General features: G+C 49.2%; 1 protein-coding gene across 3 annotated transcripts in view; it reads right to left on the bottom strand.

Annotated features, from left to right (window-relative positions):
- The window catches only part of DPYSL3 (dihydropyrimidinase like 3), a 57,566-nt gene that overhangs the window by 19,156 nt on the left and 11,903 nt on the right, over window positions 1-26,507 (bottom strand). The window contains exon 1 of one of the 3 annotated variants that reach the window (XM_083798471.1): window positions 16,909-17,244. The exons of 1 other annotated variant lie outside the window; for it this stretch is intronic. In XM_083798471.1, the coding sequence (XP_083654597.1) occupies window positions 16,909-17,229 (321 nt within the window). In that variant the 5' untranslated portion in view covers window positions 17,230-17,244. Of the gene's footprint in view, window positions 1-3,952; window positions 4,119-16,908; window positions 17,245-26,507 lie in introns of those variants that run through there. One more of the 3 variants, XM_083798472.1, reaches the window with a different exon arrangement.

Here is a 26,507-nt window from a genome sequence, read left to right as displayed (position 1 = left end):
GGCAGCTCTGCCCAGCTGCTGGCACAAGGCTGCTGCTTGTCCACCTGGCCCACGCTGCTGAGCGTGTCTCAGCCGGTCCCTGGGCAGCTGGCGGCAGCCCTCAGGTCACAGGAGTGGTGCCTGTCATGAGCCTCCACTCCTGCAGGCACAGGCACCCCCCCACAGGTCAGGCTGGAAGCATCCTTCCAGCACAGCCTTGCATGGCTCACTGGGATCACCACTGGTACCCAACACCTCTGCTCTGCTGGGCAGCACATTGTGCTGGACACTCTGTCCCTCCACCTGTTGGCATTTGGAATCAGTGCTAAGAAGCTTTCAAAACCACTACCCATTCCCTCTTGCCCACACTCTGCTCCTTACGCTCTTAAGCATCACCTGGTCATCTGAGATCCCAAAGTGTCAGGGGGTCTCTTAGCATCTCGTGTGATGTTGCAGCAGGAAAGGGAGGCAGCTGCCTCCAGCAGGATGCTGGATCCAGCCAAGAATAGAGCTTACCTTGTTGACAAAGCACAGGGGTATAATTAGGGTAGTACAGAAGCAGGTGTGTGGCTTTACTGCTCTTTCCCTTGAAAAAGAATAGACACTAATTGCTATGGTGTGTCATCAGCGGCTGGACGTCTCCTCCTTATTAAGGGACCACACCAGAGTATGGAAAAGCCCCAGGCTGGAATAGCAGGGCCAGCAGAACTGCTAACTGCACATGTTCTTCCCCATGACGTGTGGGCTGGTAATGAATACCACAGCGATGGCTGGCAGTTTACCAAACTCTGCCCAGTGAGTAACTGAGGCTTTTCTCCCCACTTGCACCTGACACAAGATGCTAACCATCCCTGTGCAGACCTTACTGTTTCCAGAAACATCACAGAGATGCCATCTGTGGGCTGTGACAGGGTAGCTGAAAGGGAAAGGCATGGCCCACACCATGAGAAGATATGGGAACTCCAGTCTACCTGGGATGGAAAAGACTTTTGTGACCAAAGCACAAAGACCAGGACATTTTGTTTCAACCAGCAGCTTCCTTAATAGCTATTTTGTGAAAACGGCATTTCCTCATTTTGGTCTTCCACTTCTCCTTCTGCAGGAATGTTCACGTCTTGTGAATAGCAAGAAAGGAGAGGAAGAGAGGAAGTATCCTGATTATATGTTGGAAAACAAAACAAAACAAAATTTTTTTTAAAAAGGAGCTAATAAAGAATCTCTCAACAGACACACAAGGTTCAGGGTGACTTTCCTCCTGAGCCGGGTATCCCAGCACCAGTACACATCTGGAAAGTAACAGCACATTTACTGGTCTCTAATGCACTGTGCACAGCCAAAGGCCCAGTGAAGAGCAACACCCTATCACGCTGATGAAGCAGTCACTGGGAAAAACAAAAAGATTCAATAACCCTCCCCTCCCACCTCCTCATGTTTGCTCCACACCACAACCAACAGATTTGCCCATATTTCCAAATCTTTCTTCATGACTACAGTCTTGTCTGTCATTCTGTCACATGTTACTTTTGACCAGGCTTTTCCAGTTCTGTTTGGGAATAGTTCCACACTAATTTACCCCACACAAACACATGCACCCTTCACTTGAGCTTCTGGCTTCTTCACTAAAATGGCTTTCCTAGAAAAGACCAGAAATTGCAAACAGATCCACCAGGCAAACTCTGGTTTTCTACAGATCACTGTCAGAAACTAACTGCTAATTCTGACGGCAATGCTGTTGAGTATGAGACGAAATAAGAGGGGAGTGTTTGTGCATCTCCAGAATTATGCTAGACAGTTCAAACAATAGCTGTCAGGAAGTAAAACCATTCAGATTTCCAATGCCTTCACAAAAGCCAAACCTGCCTGTTTGTGGGGTGAGAGACATGGTGAAAGCACTACTACTCCTTTCATTTGCAGGCTCAGCCACTGCCTCGGTGCTATCAGATTTGAGACTGACGGGTGAGTTATCTGCTAGCATTCCTCTGTGTACCTTCATACTCCTGACCTCTCAACTGTGATGCTTTGAAGGTCTTTGAGATATCTTCTATCCTAATGGCACAATACAGTCTCCAAAATTTCTCTTCTAACAAGCACAGTTTAGCTGACAGTCTGTCATCCCCAGAAGTTGCTGTGTGTCTTGACAGGCAAGAATAGACTCTGGGGTGGAAATCTAGGGAGGAGGAATAAGCAATCAACACAATGCCCAGGGGAGGCATGACCTGCAGAAAGGGACTGCAGAGGCTTACTTTGAGGGAAGCCAATATAGTTGAGATTTTCTTTCTGCCATACTATTAAATGAGAGAAGACCACCCAAACACAGGCTCCACTGCATTGCTTCCCCTGGACCTCAAAGCATGTGTCCAGGAACATATTGCTATTTGACCAGAATTTTAGAATCTCCACCACCCCAACCAGAATGTGATGATGCTGCAAAGCAGGGCAAGCAAGTCCTGGAGGGCCCTCACCAAGCTGCAGAAGTCACAGGAGAGAACCACCTGTGGTGTCAGCTCCAAAAATGCCACTCACTGGCAGCATTTTAAGCGTCAGTAGGCGGAGGGAAGGATTTAACAGAGAGAAAAAAAAAAAAGGCAACTTGTGAGACTTTGTTACCACTGAGGTGAGAAAGTCCCTGATGGAGTCCAGAGGAGCAGGGACAAGCCCCCATACCTGTAAAGTGTATCACAAAGGTCCTTGCTGAAAACGACCTAGAGAATGGGGAAAATCCCACCTCCAGCAATAATGTTCTTGTAACCAGTCTAGGGATACTGAAAAGCCAAGATTTGTAAAGAGGTAATATTGCTTATTAAAGCAATTGGGTTGAGAATCTGGGTTGACAAAAGAATTTCTTTTTATAGTGGTTAATGACCTTTGTGCTTGTTTGGGAGTAATTTGTTCACATCTGTACATTAAAAAGCACAATGAAGCTTGACTGCTTTGTCTTTCCTTTTTCTTCAAGAGGCCAAAGCTGTCCTCAGGAGGAAAAACAAGAGCTATATGAAGTCAGCAGAAAGCCGTCAAAAAGATGAAAGACCTGATTGCTTTCCCAGAAAAAAAATCCCCATGCAGCCTCCTCCAGGAGGAAAGCAGCTGCACCCCACGAAGGAAGGCGCAAGCTGGATCAGAGCATGAAAACCCTAGAGAGAGCGACACAGAGAGGCACCCGTGGGACCCCTGTGCAGCTGGCCTCCCTGCAGCTTCAAAGAAAACATGTCAGCCAGCCTTTCTTCTCGCTGAGGTGGCACGAACGGGCTGTGATCGCGGTAGGTGTGGTCCCCTGCACTACTGCGCCAGCAATGGGGACCGCCGCACCTGATGCAGCAAGAAAGAGATCAGCTCGGAATCCAGCGCAGCGCCTCCGAATACGGAGAGCACCTCGCGGACCACGGATAAAGAGCACACCAGATGGGCTGCAACCCCGCCCCGGCGGCTTTCTGCTCGCCTGCCGCCCGCCCCACCTGCGCCCCCGCTGCGCGCTGCTGGGGACAATGGGAACCAGCGCGGGACCCCGCGCCCCGGCCCCGGCCCCGGCCCCTGCCCGGCGGGACCCGGCCGCGCCGCCCACGGGGAGCGCCCGCCCGCAGCGCCCGCACCCGGCCGACGCCTCCGCGGCCGCTGCCCCCCCGGGAAGGACCCCCGCGGAACGCGACGGGGCTGCGAGCCCGGGCCGGGCACCGCGCCCACCCGCTGCCACGGCTCGGCGAGAGGCGGCCCCGGGGCGGCTGCCGGGCTGGACCCGCGGGCGCTGCGCGGGGAGCGCCGGGCGCCCCTGCCGCCGGCACCGGGCGCGGCTCCGCCGGGCGCGGGCGGGCGCGGACACCTGCGCGGGCGGCGGCTCTTTGTCTGCGCGCCGCCGCGCCGGCCCGCGGCGCCGGGCACCGGCCCCGCACCGCTCCCGCCGCCCGCGCCCCCGGCCCCGGCCGCGCAAAGGGAAGCTGGGCACCGGCGGCGCCGCCGCGCCCGGCCCGCGGGCACGCACCGTGATGCGCGGGATGTTCTTCTTGCCCTGGTACGACATGGCGCTGCCCGGCCCGCCGCCGCCTGCGCTGCCCTCCTCCGCCCGGCTCCGCACAAAGGCGAGCCCGCGCCGCGCCCGCCGTGCCCGCCGCCACCGGGGACCGGAGCCCGCCCCGCCCCGCCCCGCCCCGCCCGCCCCGCGCCGCCCCGCCCGCCGCCGCCAGGGGGCGCCCCGGCCCCGGCCCCGCTCCCTCGGCACCGCCCCCGGGCGCTCCGCAGCGCTCGGCGCCCACCGGCAGCGAGCGCCGCTCGCCCGACGCGGCTCAGCGGCAGCGGGCAGCGCCCAGCCGTGCCCCGCCGCCCGGGGAAGCCCCGGGGCCCGGCCGCTGAGGACGAGCAGCGCCGCCGCCCTGCGTGGGGCCAGGTCCGTGCCTGGGTCGAGCCTGCAAAGACAGCAGCCGAGGGAGCTGGCCACCAACGCGGCTCCTTGCAAGCTAAAAATTGTCAAGGTAATAATAGTAAATTAAAGAGATTTCTGAAGGAACAGGTTATTTTGTACTGTCAGAGTGCATCTGGATCACCTTGGATTTTCCTTCAAAAGCACAAGTATTGGAAACAAAAATACAATGCAGTACACACCTGACTCTGACAACCTTGTGCCCCATGTAAACGCTACCAGTGTTGGCAGCACAAATGGCCTATGTATTTCCTCAAATGCGATCTTGCTGAAGCTCTTAGAAAGTTTGAATGGATACACATTTCTGCTAAGTCCAAAAAACTTTCACCACCTTCAGGTGAGTCAGCAGCTTCTCAATAACTTACTTATCACTGCCAGGACAACCAGGGCATCTGCAAAATTGCATGGGCTGCACGGCCCAGCTGGCCCATTGCCTCCTGCATCCCACCCCACAGCTGGAGCAGCCCAGCAGTCAGCAGGAGGGCTGAACGCCTTCCCCTTTCCCCATGCATCCATGTGTTGGAAGCAGTCTGCAGGTGTCGGAAAGGGCATGGAGGAGCAGGGCTGGGCTGGTGCCTCTTTGACCAAGAAGGGGGTGGGTAGGAGATACAGTACCAGACTGCAGCGCTCCTGCCACAACGCTGTGATGCACCCAGAATCAGTCCTGGACTTTGGGGAGATTGGACTGGCTGGGCCTGGCATGTGAGAAAGTTGCTTGACCCTCATTGCCAAACCTCCTGAAACTTCACTCACCTATTTTCTAGAAAGTTTAACGGTATCCCCATGCTCTGTGGTACCATGTTATTTGGTGTGGTGTCAGTAACAAAAAGAGCAGCAGTTAATTAGATAAATGACTATGCAGATATACGCTACTGACTTGAGTTTTCAGTTTCAAGAGCTGGACTTGCATCAGCCCCCTGGATGCTGGCCAGCCATGGTGACTTCAGAGCCTTCCTCTGTGCTTTCCTCCTGGTTGCTGTGTGACGCTTGCATAAATACACAGCGTGTTTTACACTGCCGGGGCCCCAACACATTCAACACTGAAAAAGATTTCTTTTTCATAGGGCCTCTTCAAGGTGCAGTCAGCAAGGTGTTACTCACATGCTTCAAAACATCCTCAATACGAAGCAGAGCCGACTGGAAAGTTATTTTAAAATGGCAACACTCTTACAGCTCATACCCTCAGAAAAACCTGTAGAGATAACACACAATTAGATGTTAATGTATGGCCACAATGGGTGATAGGAGCATGGCAAGGAACACCAGTAGTGTGAGCAGAGGAACAGGCATGTGCTGCTGCAAGGATTTTGTCTTCGAAATGGAACCAACTCTGACTGTGGCCTATCAATGCTCAGCTGTTGACTCAAGACATGTCTGTAAAGATCAAGGTGCTGCTGACCCAGCTCTAGTGCAAAGGATGAAAATAGGTCCCACCAGTCTTACACAGATGTGATCAATGGTGCTTTTACAGACAGACACAACTGAGGTACAGTGAATATAACCAGTGGTGGAATAAATCAGGGCTCAAGTGTCATAATGTTTAGCAGATGTTCAGGGTGGCTCATCCCCGTGCAGTCTCCTTTCTCCTGTATGTATTTTTGCATAATATCATCCCCTCCTCTCTCCTAAACAGTCAGGTTTTCAGAGTCTGAGCTACCTTGGGGCACAGTGAATCCAAGAGATGGGAACGCATCTGATGAACTCTCTCTAGGTGGAACCTCTGGCAGGATGTGCTGTCTCAAGAGGCTGGTCAGGCAATCCTACTCCAGCACACCAGGAACTTCCACCACACACAACCCTTTTTCTTGTGTGTGAGTGTGTGTGTGTGTCTGTCTGTCTGTGTGTCTGTCTAGTCCTGAAGGAAGGGGGTGGCTGACCCAGACCTGTGGCTCTCTCCACACTCTGTCCTCTCCCCATCGCTGGGGTCACCCTTACTTCTGTGGGAGTGTCCAGCTCCGTGCAATGAGTGTTCACAAGTGTTTGATGACCATACTATCAGTGCTGCTGGCTCCAGCTGTCCCATTCTCTTACGTTCAACTTGAAAGCCAGAGTGAGAGGAAACTGGGAAGAAAGCCCACTGGCTCTGTTACTGAAAAACACTTACAGCCATACTGGCTTTTCCACCATCTACACCATCTCCCAGAGGCAACATGGAGCTCTGCAGCCTCTCAAACTCCCACTCAGGAGCAGACAAGAATGGGAAGGAATCTGAGGCTCAGCTGTTCATGCTGGACACACATGAGGTCTGCCAAGAGGCAGCAGGAGACAGCCTCCATATTGTACAAGGCAGGTGGGGGGCCGTGACACAAGTTTTTCCACAGTGGAGCAACTCTGCTTAGTTTTATCCTGGCTAGAATATACACTGGGGCTTTGGCAGTGGAAACAAGGAGAAAAAATAACAGATGTATGGCCTGAAACAAACTAAATTTCCAGGTCAGGACTTGATGTTTTCAAGGAACTGTCATGTTAAAAGCACTGGGTATTACTGCCACTCCACCCCAGCTGGATTACCACATGATTTCAATCACATGTCCAAACTGACATTAGGTAAGGCAATTGTTCAAGCCAGAATTTATCTGCAGTCTTATTAAGGATTAGCAGAAGCCAGAGTAATTTCAGGACTGTTCTTTTCTTCCTCCTTTGGAGTGAGGCTACCAGTGATGCCATCCACAAAACCCTCATGAACCAGCTCCAGAGCCTGGCAGACATGTTGCTTCACAGAACATGCTCGAGGCTCCAGAAAAGCCGAAGTCCCTGAAGGGGGCTGCCCTTGACCATCAGGAGCCCATAGCAACTCCAGTGTGCCAATGCCAAACACCGAGACAACGTCCCTGTTGAAACAGCAGTTCCCAGCCTGTGGACAACCAGAGGTCTGTGGACTACCCTACGCTCTTCACAGGCAGCAATTAAGAACAGGCCTAATACTAGTTAGCTTTATCCAATTTGACAGGACTCCTAACTTTCACCCAAGCTGAAGTGAAACAGGGCCAGAGATGGAGGGAAGGTGGGTGACCCTGACGCAGCCTTCACCGAGGGCTTTTGCTCCAAGTTGCAGCTGAGAGGCCCGGCAGTCTGCAGGCTTCATGAGTGACCAGGTGCCTTGCTTCCCCCAAGTACACTCGGACAGCCGGTGCTCGGAGGCACAGCGAGACTGAGCTCCAGAGCACGCCCTGCCCTGCCTGCTCTGAGGCTGCCGCAGGCAGGCAGGGGACTCCAGGCTGCTGCTCCCAGGGACAGAGCTCATTCCCACCAACAGTGAGCAACTTCCCCACAGACCAGTTAAATGAACACCTACCTAACCACATTTCAGCTGGAAAAACCAGCCAGGCTTCAGATAAATAGCCAAAAAAAAAAAAAAAAAAGAAGAGAAAGAGAGAAAGGGAGAGAAGTGAATAATAATTTTAAAAGCACTTTGAATTTCTGTTCTATTTCTACTCTATTCTAGATGGTGACAAAACTACATTTCAAATAATGACAGCAGAACCTAACTGCTATCTTCAAAAGAGACAAAACTCTGGAAATAGTCACTTATGGGACTAACTCCCTGAGGAAAATGAGTGCTAAATCCTTCAGGAGCCCAGCCACCCCACGAGCAAGTCTGCCTTCAGCCCCCAGCTCTGACACTCACTCAGACAGGACGTTGTTGCTTTCACAAATGTCCCCGAGGATTCTCACAGGCCCAACAGGGCTGCAAGGCCTCTGAGAGCTGAACAAACCCCAAACTGCAAGAGACAGACCCATCCCTGCATCACAGCAATAGAGCCGTGCACCCCTGAGCAGGCAGGCATGCAGAGGAGGCAACAAGGCAAGGGTGAGCTAGTTCTTCTCTTTGCCAGAAACAAATGAAGTTGAAATCAAACATGTCAAATGGAATATGCTAATATGTGTACATGAGTGACTGCTGCTTTAAGGCCTATTAATTCAGTTACAGCCTGGTCCTGCAGAACACTGAACTGGGTGGCTCAGCAAGTGCTCTTCCTCTCCTGGGGAGCTCAGAGAGCCATGCAAGGGAGAGGCTGGGCAAGGGCTGGCAGCCCAGAGGATAGCTCACAGGCTGTGGGATGGAGCCGCTGTCCTCATCACCCTGCCCAGTGCCACCACCATCATTAGCAGCACCTTGCCTGCTCCAGTTCCCCTTTTAGAAACACAACAGCAATGCACAGAGCATAGCAGAGCAGTGTGTACACCTTGGTTTTACGACAGACTACGAACATTAATGTATTAGCATTAACACAACCACAGCCTCCCGGAGCTTGGCAGCCAAAGCTGCTCCCCTGGTCCCTTCCCACACCTCTGCACAGGATGAGCCACCAGGACCCAGAGAGGAGGAGGCAGCTCTCAAACTCATTTCAGAAATGACACAAGGGAAAAAGGGAGGGGACAGAAACCTAAGAGCAAGAAGGTGGCACTGGGTTTGCCAGACACAATCAAATGTGGCAGCAAAAACTGAATTTGTAAATGACCCTGGAGGACACGAGTGCTTGAAACTTGAAAGTGTGTTCCTGATTAAAGCAACAATAGGATGAAGAATAAGAAGCGGCAGAGCATACAGCCACACCTGCAGAAAAAAAATGTGGGGTGCCCAGATAGAGGTTTGATTCCTAGCCAGAAGAATTGCTTTTCTCCTTGCATGCTCTCGTATCCCTGGCAAGGATTCCCGAAGCAAGCCTGCTCAGGGCTGGCGAGGGTGCTCCTTCCACAGGATGTCACCAGAGAGCTGGGCCAGTCCCTTGGGGACCCCCCAGCCCCGCACTGCAGCCTCTGACCCATGCCTGGTGCAACGCAGCTGGGAGGGTCCTGGCCTCACCTGCACTGACTGCTCCATGCCCTCTGACAGCTCCATCCCCACGGCTGCACGGGACACAGCTTATTTGACACTGAGCATGGACAGGATCCGTCCAGCAATGCTAGGGTGGCCAGGCTCCTGTCGGGCCCGGGACAGGTGACACAGTCTCCACCAAAGCCCATCTCTGGCCAAACGCTAACACCGAGCCTGGAGGGGTATCGCTCCCACTGCATGCTTTGCTCTCTCCACAGGGTGAACTCTGGCTACACAAGAGCATCTGGATTTCCACTGAAATGACTCAACTCCCTCTGAGCGCAGAGGAGCCAGACCAAGCCCATGACACAGAGGCACAGAGGTGATGTCTTCCCCTTCACGTGCAGTGCAAGGAACAGAAAGAAGGTCTGGGTGTTCTGCTCAGCCTCACCACTATTCTCCCCTCAGCTGAATGGAAACACCCATTGCTGGATCCAAACCCACTTGCTCTAAAATGGTATTCAGCTCGTCCCAGCAGATCGATGAGAACAGTGCTGCTGAATCCAACCCACCACCAGGAACCAGCCCAGCAGAGCCAGCCAAGGCACTGCTATATTTTCCAGCTCCTCAGCCTTGTCTCCAGGAAGTTGCCGGCATGTTTGGTTTTTGTTTCTTCCTCCCGTTTCCTCTGGCCACCATAGAAACTGCTCCCCAGCAGAAAAATCAACTTTCTCCACCTCTTTGCAGAGGTAACAATGGAAGGGGTCTACATAGGGAAACTCCTAACTTTGCTCCTGAGGTTAAGCATCAGAGCAAATACAGCTCTAGCTGGTCTCCACTATGGTTTTCCTCGGGATTAGGGCGGACTGTCAGTGACCAGCTTTGCACTCACTCAGACCACTTCTGCAGAGAAGGCCACACAGAGGAAATAACTTTTCTGGGTCTCACAGTGTTCGTTTCCATCACAAATGGGGCTTGTTTCTTGCCCCAGTCCTGGAAGTGTTCAAGACAAGGCTGGAAGGGACTTCAGGCAACCTGATCTAGCATGGTAGTTGGAACTAGATGATCTTTAAGGTCCCTTCCAACCCAAATCATTCTATGATTCTATTTTGTGATTCTATAATTCCAAAACCTCCTTGCTTTCATGTCACTTGCAATGGCCAGTCTGCCCAGTGGAAGCCAGGAATGAAAGGGCAGGCGTGAGCTGTGCAGGACAGGGAGGAGCTCATGTCTGAAGAGGCCGTAGTAAACACCCGTGGGTCCTGGACCTCAATAGCTTCAATGCGGGCCTGGGTGGCCCAGCAGCGTTGGGCAGCCTGCATCCCACTCCTGTGCTGAGCTGGATTATTACAGAACCACAAAAATGGCAAACCCATAAAAAAGTACCAAAGAAAATCAGCCGGTGCCACCAGCACATTCAACATAATCAAACACAGCACCTGCTTGGTTTTTTTCTGATATGACACCCATTAGTGTTTAAGCATAAAGACTGCCACTAGTGGTGGCCAGAGCAGTACAAGAACGCACCTGGGGCTCCCTCAGCACTTCAGTCCCCGAGGGTGCATCCCCCCCAGCTTGGCTGCTCACAGGCAAGACAGCCCAACATCAGTTACGGGATCTACCATCTCCCACACAAACAACCAAGGCAGGAGGTCACACACTGTTGGGCTTTCTGCATTCAGTGGAAAAGGCATGGACTGACTGTCCCAGGATGATCTGGTGAAAAACCAAAAGGCTCAGTGTCTACACACTCACGCACTGACTACCACCTCTTGAAGGAATCTGTCATCCACGCTCAGGTTCAGGATGACGACTGGGGGTCTTGGTATCTGGGGGGATGAATTAATATTTGCCTACAGGCTATTTTCTTCAGACTTAATGGTTCAATAAATTCTGTCAGGTTAGGCATTAGCTGGTACCATTCCAGTGGCTTTCTCATCATTTCTAAACCAACCTGAAGGACTGTGTACCTCTGATTTGTTTTTCATTTTTTCTTCCACCACGTAAGAGTGGCACCAACTTCTTGGGCAAAGCACTTAAGATTTCATACTCCATTAACCTGCAAAACTACTGACTTTGCTCTGATATCCAACATCTGCAAATCCCAAGAACTACTGCAGGTTTCCACAGGCCGCATTTCTCCTCCATCCCCTTCCTCATGTTCTGCTAGCTGTGACTGCCGAGCAGGTCTCCTTGTCCCCAGTTCATGCAGCTACGACACCTCCCGAGCAGAACTCACCCCTGGCCCGGCCCTGCCCAGCCAACACTGCCCGCACCCCCCACACACTGCATGGGACAGGGCTGCCAGGGCACAGGGGAGCCAACACCATGTTAGCGCTCCCTCTAGCACCTACGTTTTGCAGTCCCGTACTCTAGAACTCTCACCTCACCAAACACTCTTCTTCCCTGCGGGGCAAGCAGGGCCAGATTGTTCTGACCTGCTGGAAGTACTGACTTCTTAGACAAAAACAAAAGGAAAAGCTAATTTAGGATGGAGCCAACGAATCTGCTATGGTCAAACCACAACACTTCAATTTAAACCCACTGATGCTTGTGTTTGACACTTACAACTGTGTGCATACAACATGCTTGAAGGGATTTCCAACACAGCAAAAAAACTTCAAATGAGAAAACAGTTGAGTTTTGCTTTGTGAATCTCAAAATGTTTAGCTACAATTCAGAATTTTTTCATTGTTTTACTCTTTTCTAAAATGTGCATTGCAAAAACAATTGCACGCAACTTTGCAATGACAGCAATAAATACCCATGTGGCTCATCCAGAATTTGTTTGGCTCCCAAAATCTGGTTACTGATGAAATGCTACCTGCTGGGATGCTCACGGTACGTGACCACCCCCTGGCACCACTACAGTGAGGTGCTGTGTGAGGAAGCCACACGCTTCTTCCAGCTTCTGCTTGGAGCCTCAGACCTGCAGACGGCTGCAGGAAGCCACACTTTAGAAGGACTTTTGATAGGGCCCCCAGCCACATAGGGCAGAGGCAAAGCATCGTTGTCCCCTTCCCTGTAGCTGAGCAAGTTCTTGTGTAACCATCACCCAGGAAATGGCTCAGGATCTGTTACAAGCACAGATACGTGGGAATCAGCCCTTCGTTTCTGCATCTCACCCTACAACCAGCAGCTGGGCAGGGACACAGACCCTTGTACTATGCTGGGCTGGCACCATCCAGAAACACTTCAGAGGAAAGATGCAAAGCTACTGAATCAGCAATGTCACCTCCTGCTGCAGGTGTTTTTCTTGTGGCATCCCCAGCAGAGTAATAAGCGAGCCCACTGCTGATCTGTGGTTAGTGGAGGAACAATCTCAGCTACTCTGGAAGCTATGCATGAGAACAGACTTTTCCTCATGCAGGATCAGGAAATATTGCATGTGCACATCTTGCTATGGTTTCCGTCAACCTTGGAGACCACATATACAGTATTAAAGGAAGCATCATCTCCCTTATCTGCTGGAATGAGCCATCACTAGAACATGCTGCATACTGTGACATTCATGGCCTGCATGGTGATTCCCCATTGCCTCCATAAAATGTGCCAGAGCTAGGACATATTATTGGCTGTCAAATGCGGGGGGAAATAATACTGGCTCTGCATTTTAAATATTCTTTTGTGCTATCAGTTCGCAAAGGCAAAGAGCATGCTAAACTGTGTCACCGACATAGAAATAAACTCCTTTCCCAGCACACAACGCTTTTTACACCAACAGGCCAGAATCCCTCTAAATCCCTGCAAAGCTCTGACCACCTACAGGACAGCTTAACAAACTTGGTAGTTTTGTGTAAGTGCAGGCAAGTACCTGTATCCTGTCATTAACAGCCAAAGAAATGACCAGTTATTGTTCTGCAGGCAACAGCTTTCTTAAAAAAAATAAAATTAAATTAAAAAAAAGATGTGCAAGATTTTTTTTCAATAAAAATGAGTGTATTTAGCATAAAACCCCAGGAATTACAATATAGGTTTTACTCTTGTATTTGCATTGTTTGAACTAGTTCAGTGGCCTGGGTTTGTTCCTATATTCTACAGAAATATGAGAAATAAAAAAAACCTTTCCTCAGCTCTCTGTTGAAGGGGGTGGTATGGAGGCTATGAATCAATGCCATCAAAGTGCTTTATGATCACTTGCATAAATACAAGATTTTAAATGGTGCTAAAAGGACGTGCACAACTGCAATTTCTAGATCACACTAAGTTCGCTAGTAAGGAAAAGACTGCTGTTGGCTTGGAGTTTCTGCCATAAATTACTGGCAATGGAAAAAAAAAAGCTGAATGCTGAAGTCATAGCAAATTTTACGAGTGTCAGAAAAAGAAAAAATAAGAAAGAACAGAGTTAGCTCAATCTTCCTTCTCCATTTGAGGCAGCCCTCTGTCATCCCAAGATTTAGCACAAACAATATGAGTGGTGTCACACAACTGGATGGGACAGGGCCTGCATGGTGCCGGCCACCTCCAGGAAGAAGCCAATAGCTGGTGGGAGGGTCCCCATGGCCCGCTCAGCGCAGCGCGCCTCGCCCCACTGCCTCCAGCTAGAGCCCGCTCCCTTGCAGCCTGGCTGACAGCACAGCCTCAGCCTGTGGCGAAGCTGCAATCCCCTGTTTGTGGGACCACGGCCAGTTGCCTTGGAAATGACGACTTCACTGCAGAACTACGCAGCAGGATGGGACAAGAAGTCTGGGGTAAGCATAACAAGCCAAGCACTCCTCGCCCGTGTTACTGAACAGAAGGATGGAAGAGCAGGGATCCTGTACAGCTGAGCCCCGAGGAGGTCCATTAAGGAGGCTACCACAGGCTTCTGCTTTACTATCCTTCTAGGCACCAAGCACAGAGGAGACCCTGTGCCTGTAAAGCTCGCTCCTCTACTCCTCAAAGCCACACCGCCTCTGCAGATGCCCAGGAGCTCAAACAGAGGAGCCCTGTAGGCTGTATTGCAACATTACCAGCCCCCCCATGAATGCCCCCACCACAGGAATTCAGAGGGTGCTGCCTGTGAGCCACAGAAAACTCTCTCTGACTTCATTATAGTAAAATACATGATGTAATCTGCAAGTCCAGAAAGCTGTGCAGGCACACAGCAGCCCCCACAGCCACAGCCCCGACCCCAGCTGCCTCCGACTCTCTGGCCTGAATGAGTGGTCACTGCCATTACCCCCAAATCAAGTGGCAAAGCTCAGACTCCCACTGATGAAGCAAAGGCAAGGCACCTAACTGCTCTTAAACATACACTGTGCAGTAGCACAGCAGTATTACTTCACTGTGCCTGAATCAACAGCTCTGTTCTTGACCTTCCAATAGGCTTTGCAATAAAGTGAAGTGAGGTTACATCTACCTGGTCCTGTATTATGCTGACAGGTTGTGTGACACTACATACTATTACAGGGCAGTTATACATTGCAGTTATCTTCCTGCAGAGATAGTGGTGCTTTAATTATAATTAATGCCCTTAAAAAAGAAATGGTGTGTTGGTATGTTATATTTCCAAGAATTTGTTCATTGAAAAATTCGGATATAAAACTCTATCTGCTGCTTTCTGCAGAGGCAAGTCCTTTATTCTCAGCTTTCCTAGTAAATAGTCACTTGGTCAAGGGTAGGTCACTTAACCTTTCTCTCTGTTTCTTAATCTGTCAAATTATTCAAAGAAGTTTGATTTCAATTTGTCTTGACAAAGGAGCTTTTGTGTGCTCTGAATCTGCAAAAAGTTCAATGCAAGCAAACTCTTTGTGGTTGTACAGACACATTAACTTGCCATAGTGTGGCTCAGTATGCAAGATGGGTGTTTCCCATCAGGACTGTTGTACTCCGGGACACTCTTGAACTTGAAAGGTGTAGTAAAAAGTCATATGATTCCTTCTGGTCATGCAGTCACAAGAACATTTATATGTGAAGCTTCCCACCTTCTCGGGCACTAAGTGCAGATTAAAAGGGCTTGGTTGCTGATGCTTGTCAGGCGGAAGGCCTCAGAGGAAGAAATCTAGGAGTAGAAAACACTGGGAAGAGAGGAGTTGTTGAAGGAAAACCTCAGCTACAAAACTCTGGAGACAAGGGTCTAGTCAAGACCTTAAAAGGGAACGACACTGTTCCAAGTTTTTGGTACAGCTAATACAGAGAAGCTCGGAGCAAAGCCTGCAGACGGGCTGTCACAAGTTTCCTTTTCTTTTCCAACAAGCAGCAGCTTAATGTTACTTCAGTGTTCAGTTCTGCAGCTGCTATTTGAACCATACAGACAAGGTCAGTGCTGACAGGAATAGCGTTAATTTTCTTCCCGACTCAGTAAAATGGACTGTAAAAGGAGCAAAGCTCAACAGCAGGAACCAAATATTGTGCCAATAAGAAACCAGAAAGCAGAGACTAAAGAAATGTGCAAGGAAGAAACCTCAAAGCAACCAATTGCCTAGCTAGAAGCTCTTACAGAAGACAGCAGTCCTTGAGGACCGCCTGATGCTTTTCCCAAAAGGCATAACAGGCCAAGTCATTGCACTTCATTGCTTCTGCTCCCATCAGGCTCCAGATGGTGAGTTTAGTCCTCGAGATCCTAAGTGTTTGCATTTTGTCAAAATTTGTACCCTGGATACAAGCTGAGGTTTCTGCAGAATCCTGAGATCACCACATCATTTCTTCAGGCTAAGCTGCAAGGTTGCTATTTAATTTAGTGATTTTTGCTTCCATTTTTTAAAATGGACTTTATTTATTTCCCCTGTTCACCCTTGAAAAACAGTGCCCTTATGCCTACTATTTACTGAAAAGTTTAGCCTCAGATTTACTCACTGACCCACAGGCCAGCAAGTGCCTCATACGTAAATGAGTAACAGAGTCACTGAAATCCCAACTGAAGCATTTCCTCAGCGTTATTAACTTAATGATCTTCCTGCCAAACTCACATGGGCGTATATGGGATCAGAACCAAAAAAGCAAGCAATCTCAATCTATGGCTGAAGAATCTATGCTGCTGAGCTAGGAGAGTATTTATTTATTACTTTGAGATCGGTATGAGTTTAGGAACTTTGTGCCTGATGCTACCTTCGCTGGTGTCAGTTCCAGACCAACGTGATGTCCCCAGCTTCAGATACGGTACTTCTGATTTGTGTCAATGCAAGATCAGGATCAGGCTGGGATTACTTCAAAGAGTAACAACTCCAAAATCCCTTCTTTGGGGGAGGAGGGGGAGATGTCCTTTCATTCAGGTTTACAAAGAGCAAACATAGTAAAAAGAGTCAGCTATTCTAATGCTTAGCTTTACCATTCTTGGTAATGGGGTGTGGATCGTTTGATTCTATTTCCAAAAATCGCCGACATAACACATCGCAGGCAGAAGCTCTGCAAACTCTACGATGACAGCAAAGCCTTCTTTCTCCTTCTTTCCCTCCTTTAAGGAAGCGCAGGAGGACACTGTGGAGCCTCCTGGTTAACCAGAACTAGCAGGAAAAAAAAAAACAGCCTGAGCTCCAGCGGCAGCCCGCGCTGCCCGCAGCTCCTCCGAGCACAGACTTCGCTGCAAGTTACTGTTCGCCACGACGGCGCAGAGCGGCTGCCCCCTCCTCCTGCTCCGCCCGGAGCCGCCGAGCCCCGCGGCCCCGCGTCTCCCGCGCTGGGCTCCGGAGCCGCCGGGCGCAGCCCCGCGCAGGAGAGCGGCGGCAGCTCCGCCCGGCAGCGCGCCCCGCTCCGCCGCCGAGCCCGAGCCCCAGCCCCGCCGCCCCGGGACGAGCTCCGCCGCCCCGCGCCCCCGCCGCGGCCGGCCGGGCCCGGCCCTCACCTTGTCGTCGTCGGGGCACAGGTTCTGGAGCCGCTCCTTGTCCGAGGCGGCGCGGACCTCGTCGGGGTCGGGGTCGGGGTCGGGGCCGGGGCCGGGGCCGGGGCCGGGGTCGGGGCCGGGGCCGGGGCCGGGGCTGGCGGCGGGCGGCGGGGCGCGGCGCTGCCCGACGCGCAGCGCGCCGAAGTCCAGGGTCTTGCTCTCGAAGGCGCCCTCGACGCTGCAGAAGAGCCCGCCGCGCTTCTGCCGGGGCGCCGCCGCCGCGCCCGGCCGCGCCAGGTACACCGGCAGCTCCTCGCCGCCGCGCCGCCCGCCCGCCGCCATGCCCGCCCGCCCGCCGCGCCGCCGGGAGCGGGCCGGGGCCGGGGCCGGGGCCGCTGGGCGGGGGCTCCTCGGCGGGGCGGCCCCGCGCGGCGCGGAGCGGGGCGCGGGGCGGGGAGCGGGGCGGCCCGAGGGGCAGGCGCTGGGGGCGGCTCGGCGGGCCCGCTCAGCAGCGGCTCCCTTCCTTTTGCGCTCCGGCGCTCGGAGCGGCGCCGGCCGCGGGGAGCGGCGCGGAGCGGGGCCGGCGGGAGCCGCGGGAGCGGCGCTGGTGGCCCCGGCACAGCTCCGCCTGGAGAGGGCTCGCTGGGAGCCGGGCGCCGAGCGGGCGGCGGTGGCGGCAGGTGACGGCGGGGCGCGTGCGGCCGCGGGCCCTGAGCGGCTCATCCCGAGCCTCGCTTCTGGCCGCTGCCACGGCCGCGGGACGGGTCCGGGCGCTAAAGCGCGGCGGTGGTGCGCAAGCCACCCCCCGAGTGCTGCAGCGCTGTGATATGCCCGGCCGCACCTCCAGCCTCTGCGCAGGGACAGAGCTGGGACTCACACCTGGGCAGGCACAGAACCATCGCGCTGCTGGTTCTGCTAGCACGGCTCGCTGGGGCTTGCTCTCAGCAAATAGGCATGTGCAGAATTGCACCAGCAGCAGAATCGGCACGCTCAGGAGGTTTTGGCTTTGCAGATAATTGGGTGCTGCCTGCAACCTGGCTTTCATAGGCACAAGGCAGTGTGTCATTCCACTCGGGGCCACAGCCACTGCACAGGCACATTGTCAGTCATGTTACAGGTACACGCAAGCAATGTGAACTGCACAAACCTACAGAGGATGTAACTGTTCACACGTGCATGCATGCTGTCATGCAAACATAATCAGCATGTAAGCTGCGTGTTAGCTAATTTAAGCTTTGAGAACTCCATTACAACTGCATTTCAAAGGTATAGGAGGCCTGAAAGATGGGAGCCAGGGATGAGTCTTAAATATGCTAATTGGTGTTTAACAGAGTAGCAGCCTGTGAAATCCATCACACAGCAGCAAAACTAGTTTTAACTTAAAATTCTTTTTCCAAGTACTTGTTTCTTTACACAGAACATTTGTCCATTGTACCTGGGCTCAACATCCTGCCAAGTAATTCCTCACACCCCATGTTTGTGTTATGATATGGTGTCGATTATGTTTTTTCCACCCTTTTTTTATGAAAGCAAAGCAGTGCCATTGTCTCTGCCAGTCCTCCAAGGACTGGTGGTTCTCACTTCTGGAAAAATTTCCAGGGAGCCTGACCCATCATGGAAAACAATGACCCTGTGATTATGTCTGGAGAGGGAGTTTGTGGGCACTGTCTGACAGAGGCTTAAAGTTATGTGGGAGGAAATGGTTTGGGATTGTTTCCTTCCTTTTGCACTGTGTGAAGCAGTCTGCTTTTGTTACTGGATATGTACCAATGTAATTGACTCTGTCCTTTTTTTCTCCACCTAAGTGGAACAATCTACAAGACCTCGAATTTTTGACTAATTATTCAGGTCTGAAGGGTTAGGAGAAAAGAGGATGCACTAAATATAAACACTAGTATAAACAAAGTGTGTCAGTAAACTTGGATGAGTTACTTTATCAGAATCGTATGTCTTCCACAGCAGAGTACCGGTCAGTATCTACTCTTAATCACCCTAAAGTAACATCAGAGAGGGTTAAACTTCATTGTTCTTGTGATATTATAGAACTTTAACATGCAACAGCCCCAGGTTTGCAGCTCAATGAAATTTACCCTCAGGACTTTGATCCTGGCCAGAGCTCTGTGCTCGCCCACCAAGGCCAGAGAAAAGCTCCATGCTGCTACCACTTTCAGGTGCAGCAGCAGTGCTTGGCAGCTAAGGAAGGAAGCTTTCCTTCAGATAACCAGAATGAGTTTGCTTCATAGTTTCCTCTACTATAGAATAGGCTCTCTGGGCAAACACTCTCTCAGACACTTACCAGGGAGACAGCCAGTGCTGACCAAATAGCTGCACACAAAATAGCTGCCCACCAGGTCTCTTCCTTAGTGAGGAATGAATGAATTTGTCCTCTTCCTGCTGCAAGCTGGGTCCACTGAGCATAAGGTGAGAACTGTTAGCCAGTTTCTGCCCCATCAAGGCAGAATTCAAGACATCTTCTTCCAGAGCCAGTGGAGAGCACACTGCAGGCACTGAGCAGACCCCTGCCTTCTCATTGCCAAGTAACAGCTCCTGAGGAATAACCCTTTTACAGGACAAAACGTGTTCCTCAGCCACAGGCTGCCTGATTGCTTTGTGCACTGACCCTGAGGAAGGTATTGTGAACCCCTTGTTTTGGCTGGGGCCTCTCCATATGGTTATGTAGCTTTATGGAGAATTAAAATTCCTTGGAACAGGGCCTGGCCTTTGTCTGGTTCAGCAAATGTGCAAAAGTTTCGGCATTGTACTTTAATAGCAGTATTTATTTAAATCCTGGTTCTTGTGTTTATCTTTCCTAGTGCTTTGCTGCATAAATGGTGCATTGAAGTTATTTGCACTGCTGAAAAAGTACGGGGGCTGTTCTTAGAAGTGGAGGCTTTAAAATCTGACTTTTAATGGAAATTATTCACTATAAAAGAGGCAATTCTTGGTTTTAATTTTCTGTCGTCTACAGCACTTTCGCATTGTTCTTGTGCATTGCCATTCACTTTTAAGATTCTTTTTTGTCAGGTGTTTTAAGGCCTTTTGTTTGAGATTATTATGAAAACTGAGGTTTGGGTTCAGTATGTGTTCAGTGCAATAGCCTTGCATATGAGCCCATTAGAATGCATTATTTTTATTTCTGTATTTGTATGTCTTCAGATCAGATTTGAGGCTTAATTATACAATGACAAAACATCTGTCCCCTGTAATTAAGCATGATTTCTTTTCTTTAAATCACATGTTTTTATGCTAACTGACAAAAGTGCTTTTCATTCAAGCAGTCATGAGTGGTGTGTCTTCAAATCCTGCTGGGAAATTTGATCTCCTCTTGTTTGTCTGTGCAAAGTGGATGGGAGATATAGATCAAGGACGTGATTCCACGACAAGGCTGCCTTCCCAGACTGAGCCCAAGGAGGATGGAGATGGCAGGCATTTGAATTCATGTGCATGGGGACCTGCTAGAACTGATGCATCAGCCCCACAGAGTATTTCCCTGGCTTAGTGACTGCACTCATTTCTTGACCACAGAACAAGTGCCTGTCTCTCATGTCAGCAGTCTGACTGAGCCTGTCAGACAGGCATTGCTGGTCATATCTCAGAAGAAAACAAATAGGTTAGTATTCTGATTTAGCAAACAGAGTTTATTTTAAGGGAAATTACATTTTGTGATGTCAAGTTTCTAATTTATGTCCAACTAGACTGTGTCCTTCTATCTGAGTAAGAGCTGCTTTTATTAAGCAGCGCTCAGAAATGGAAATCAGTCATGTCACAGGGTGAACTGTACTAGTTATGAATGGGGGAGTGGTAGAGCCTTCTTAGAAACGTTCTTTAGGCAAATCCCTTTTGCAAAAGGATTAGTTAATGCAATGGGACATAATCACCCTGTCTGGGGTGGGCATTTTCTCATTCTATACACACAGAACCTTTGTTGGTTTCCTTTGTTGCTCCTCTCATCTGCTGCCAGAGCACCAGCTGGGTTTCCTGTTAGTATCTGTGCAGGGAATCATGGGCTCCAGTGATGACTGCCCAATCTGCTGAGCAACCAGCAAGAGGCACAGCATGCGATGTAACTTTCACAGGCATTTTCCCAGTGAGGCTGCCCACTTAGTGAGTGTCGTCTTTTAAATGTTTGGAGAGGAATTTAAATTGCCCACGGAATCAGTGAGCAAACAGCAGAGGTATTAACAGAGAAGCCATATTAGGTCATCTTGCCTGCCACTGCCAAGACACAGTTACTCTCTGCTGAGTATTTTCTGGTGATTTTGCTGATTCATCGTCAGTTTGTCAGGCTGGCAGGCAGTTTCTTAACTGGATAAACTCTGTACCCTCTGTTGGCAAACTTCTGTGCTGGTTCCCATTTCCCAGATGCACTACACAACATGATTCTGTCTATAGTAAAAACTGAAAGGAATTAAAAAGAAGTGAGGAATATCCCAAATTGTGGCTTCTTGCTCACATAGTGTTGCCTGTGCCACTGGGAACTGCTCAATACCCCCAGGGGGCTAAGATCGCACTTTGTTTCCCTTGACTCACTAACAAGGTGGCCTTGCTTTTGATTTAGCAGTGCTAAATACCACAGCTAGATTTTATCAAGCAGTGGATAACTTCAGGATCGTGGCAAATATCTGGAGTTCTTTATCAGGTGATTCTTACAGGCATCTATTAATGCTGAAGGCCTCTCTTTTGCGTAATCTGCTGATATGGAAAACCATCAGCAGATGCATGTGTTAAGAGAAGCAACAGGCTTGCTGTGCAGATGTGCACATGCAGCATCAATGTTGCTGATCTGTTCCTTGGGCATCTGAGCACCAGAGAGGGTCCAGATATGCTCACAGGAGACAAGCTGACTTTGCAGGAATTAGATGACTTCTAGTACTTTCTAGCATTGTATGTCAGCTGCCCTTCCACCCCAGAGAAACACAAAGGCTTTGGCAGGAAGAAAGTCATGCCAGAAATCCACAACATTTAAGTGTTTAGCTTTTTATTCTTGTTTCTTTTTCTGGAGTTACTCAGCCTGTTTAAAGAAAGGACCTGGGGTGGCAGGAAAGCATCTTGGGCTCCATAGCTACGACCACAACGCTCATTTGACTCAGGGAACGTTGTGTTACTTGAAGAAAATGGGCTGTTGACATTAGCTGAGAATTGTCCCCCTCTTGCAAACACTCACAAGACTCAAGCAAAAGAGAGCTGTGTCCTGAGTGAGGACATCTCCTTCCTTGATGTCAAATCAATACAAAATGGTTTTACATTAGTTTTCCTGTGGTCCTGGAGGCAGCACATTTTTGTAATTGTGCAAGAAAAGGACATAATGATGGCATAACTTTGTTAGCATGATAAATACATGTCTGGTTTTATAGCTCTAGGTTTGCTGCTAAGGTCTGTAGTTTCAGCTGAAGAAGCATTGGGAAGTAGTAGGGCAATGGTAGTGGCAGGATAACACTGATTCCTCAATTTCTGTCTGGTTCCTACAGGGTCTGATAAAACTGAATCCCTATACTACATGCATGACAAGTAATAATGATGAAATTAGTTGGAGTTGTCTTGTTTCATGCTAAGTTACAGCTGCCTTATCTTACTTGGGTGTCCTGTTTTAGGACACTGCCAGATAAACAGGATTGCTTTGCTGATTCATTCTTTCAGCCTCTAGCACTGCATTTCATGTGCCTCAGGAAAAGTCAGGCTAAGGACAAACAGAGAGATTAGTGAAAGAGCCAAACTTTAAAAGAAAAATCTTTTGAGGTCAGAGAACAGTGGGTGCTTTCACTACCCAAGAAATGGCACACTGGTGAAGAGCAGGCCAATGATGAGCATGCTATCTTCAACCAGGAAAGGCCAGCAGCTGATGCTTCCATCTTCAAGCTCCAGTTTCTAAACTTTCAGACATAGTAAGTTAGGAGGTCCAAATAGACCTTTGTGATCCTCCAGGCTGCTCTGCATATCAAGGGGCTCTCCATCTCGACTCTCTGTGACCATATCTTTCAGAAAAACATCTGATCTTGATTTATATTTTTAGTGCTGGAGAGTATGTGACAGATATTGTAAGGTCCTAAAACAGAATCCTACCCTTGCTGTTAAAAATGGGCATCCCCTATCTCCTCTAAATGTACTCAGCATCAGGTTCCAGCAGTAGACCTCTCATACACATCTATCCTTGATTGTGTCTGGAGGGTTGGCAGTTTTTGACAGCCACTGGAAATGCAGACAGCTAGAATTGAAGGCACAGTGGCAATAGTATAGCAACGTTAAATACATCCATATGTACTCTCATTTGATATGTCTGCTTATACATCAAAGGCTAGCATTAGTTGTCTTTGCCACAAAGTCATGCTGGGAGCCGATGTTCAGCTGTTTTAAAATCAATTTTCCAGAACAGAGTTTCCAGTGCCAGTAGGAATGTCTTTGTTCCCAGATGTATGAGTTTATGTAAGAACCTGTGAACATGCCATGTTGTGTGACTGTGCCCAGCTTTCCACTGTTTGACAGATGTGCTACCCTACCCACCTGTAGTTAAATGAGATAACACAAACCCACCCGTCAGCTCTGTGTTGTGTTGGATGTTCTATACTGGATGAGGCAAATTAATGGATGAGACTGGAAGGACATACTTTGTGTTGTCACAAACTAGAAAAGACAGGAATGGGATGCTTGTCTAACGTGGAAATGATTTGAGGGGGGAAATAAGCCTTTATATCAGGTACCAGGGAAAGATTTCACCATAGGCACAGATATCATTTGGCAAGCTGCTATACAGTAGAGTGGTGACTAATGAAATACTTTACGAAAGCCAAACTTCTGAAGGGTTCCAAAGAAAAAAACGCTTGACTGTCAAAAGCCTGTTCAGCATTCCATGTCAAAGCCACAAGGGAAAGTGGGTTCACAGAGTGTTAATCTCTATTGCAAAATGCTGTTGTACAGTCAGAGTGTACACCTTCTAACACCACATACAGATTGACTTCAGTGTGCCTTCAGTCTCCATGCTAGTAGAGCATGCTGACGTTAGAATAGATTTATAATCTTCTGTGCTGGATTATTCCAAGAATATTTCTGATATAGAGTAATGCTTTTAGTTTCCAGATTAGTTTAGTACTGAGCAAAATCTATGGAAAATTCCATCATTTCAGCGTGGTGGGGTTTTTTTGTTTCTTTTTTTGTTTTGTCCTGAAATGAGCTGATAGTCAAAATGTTAGCAAATAACAATTATGGAACAGGAGTTCAGAAAATTTCCCTTTGGGTAATCTGGCTTCTTCTTCCTTCTCCGAGGAAGAACTATTACCTCTTCCTTAATGCCCAAAGACTCTCGTGATGCTGCAAACATCATGGTCAGATACAAAACAAGTCACTCAATCATGGGGTTGTTGAAGACAGTGCCAGAGATACAGTGATTTTTAAGAGATTCAGAAGAGGTGATTTGGCATCAGTACAGCTGGTTTTGTATCTTTCTATATTCTCTTCATAGTCTCTGCTCACCACCACTTGGGTTATAAGCCTCTTTTTCCCTCTGTGGTGCAAAATGTGTGATAAATGAAAAACAAGAGATGCAGGTCCTGCCACAGCAGATTAGCTGCAGAGGTACTGAGGTGATAAATGCTGAGCAAGGACAAAGCTACAAAGGTCAGAATTCTGCTAGTCCAGAGAAAGTCTGAAATTATTTCTGTTTCTTTCCAAACCACACCAGGGAACCATGTACTAACCAGTAAAGGTTTGTCTTCCATCTGTTTGCAAGCAGAAGCAAGGAGAGTAATCGTAACAGAAATTTATCCTTGTTGGCCTGAGAATGAACCTAAGTCCTGGCTGAAGTCTCAGTTGAAGGAAGACACCACAGGAGAGAGGTGTCCCAATGAAAAAAATAAGTTTTGTAGATTTTATTTAAACTAAAACAGTGTCTCTGAAAGTTTTATGTATCAAGGAAAAAAGAAAAAGAGCCCAAATGCCAAGATCCATGTTAGGTACTTAAACCTCAGACGTGTCACCTTCTGATCAGCTGAATGTGCTTTAGAAGCTTTCTAAAGCATGTGGGTTTTTTTCAGGTAAGCAGACAGCTCTGGGGATTAACAATAATCTACGGTTGCTTTCAGCTTTAATATACTTAGGTGTTTCTAACCAGGTCAGTAACAGCCAAAATACGTTGTGAAAATAATTTGCATTCATTTAATTAGCACATTTCATCTGACAGTTGCAGAGTTCTAGGAGTCCAATAAGAGCTGCAGGCAGACAGCAATCAGTGACAGCAATGCAGAAAAACCTTGTGGGAATCTTCTTCGCCTGGGCACACAGCTCCTGCTCACCTCCTGCTCCCCGCCCTTGGCATGCAGCTCACGGGGACACCGCAGTGGGACATGTGGGCTGTCCACACGCTGGCTGACTCATGAGTTTGGTAACCCATGTAACAGACAGCACTGCTGCACTTGGTGTTCACCTCTCATGATAACCAACAAGAGGAGCTGTTCGTTGTAAGACAGGTGTCGGGCACTGTGTGAGCAAGTGTGCTGCTCATCTGCTCTGCCCCTGCCCTTCACCACTTGGTTGGCAGGGCAATAGAACCCTAATTCTAAAGTGGTTTCCGTACAGTGAAACTGCGCTTTTCACTGCAACTTCACATAAGACTCTGCTTAGACCCATAAAGGGATATGGGAAAGATAAATACTAGGGACTCTAAGCGGGTTTTGCTTCTAAGATGTGATTAGACAATCACATACTGTTTTGTGGTTTGGTTTGGTTGTCCACTCCAGTGTATTACATGCTTGCACTGTTCAGACAGCACAGAAGCAACAATATGATGGGATCACGGTCCTGAGGCCTCCTGCTGCAGAGGGGTAATGGCTTGCAACAGAGCACTGATGCCTTCATTATGCAACTGGTAGGCACAGACAGGTCAGAGTAGCATGACAGAAGTGTCTGAGATAGCTGTCTTTGTTCACAGGCACTTTGCCAGTGGTCTGGGTTGTCTAATAGACATGCTGTCTGCCTTGGAGAGGTAGCTGTTCTTGCAGTCTGCCACATGCAGCAAAGAAGTGCCAGGACTAATCTGATCCATCTGTGGCTCCATTCCTCTTACACCGCTTTTGCATAAAGGGTTGCTGACAAGACCCACATCAGGCACTTGTCTGTTGTCTTTGTGGTGGAGCCAAGATGAAAGGGGATACTGACATTTCTCTTTGGGACTGACTTACAAAGGTCATTTGCACTACAATTTACCCATCCGCATTTTACTTCCATTTCTACTTAGTACTGCTTCCTGTCAAAAGTATCCAAAATTATAATGATAGTTTCATCTTGCTGTGTTCATCTTAGCTAGAAAGGTTGGTTTTATCACATTCTTATCTTAACACACCTGGTGTAAAGCTGGATTAACTGGAACATACCTCATTGGAGATACGTTTGTGCAGAAATCAGATTCAGGCTTGCTATGGTTTATAACAGAGCTTAAAAAAATTTGTTTTTTTTTGTCATAGTGTTGGCAAACAAAAGATGTCTGACTCCATCAGTCAGGCATAGCAACTAAGTCTCTGAGATGCCCTAAGAAGAGATTGGCAAGAAATTAACAATCTCAAAGCACTTTAAGAACCTCCTTGAAGCTTATATTATACCATCATCTGCTGGGGAAAAAAAAAAAAAAAAAAAGG

The sequence above is a fragment of the Anser anser genome (genome assembly GCF_964211835.1).
Source record: "Anser anser genome assembly, chromosome: 14".
Taxonomy (NCBI): Eukaryota; Metazoa; Chordata; class Aves; order Anseriformes; family Anatidae; genus Anser; species Anser anser.
The sequence above is the reverse complement of the archived record's forward strand: the minus strand, read 5'-3'. Positions and strand labels throughout refer to the sequence as shown.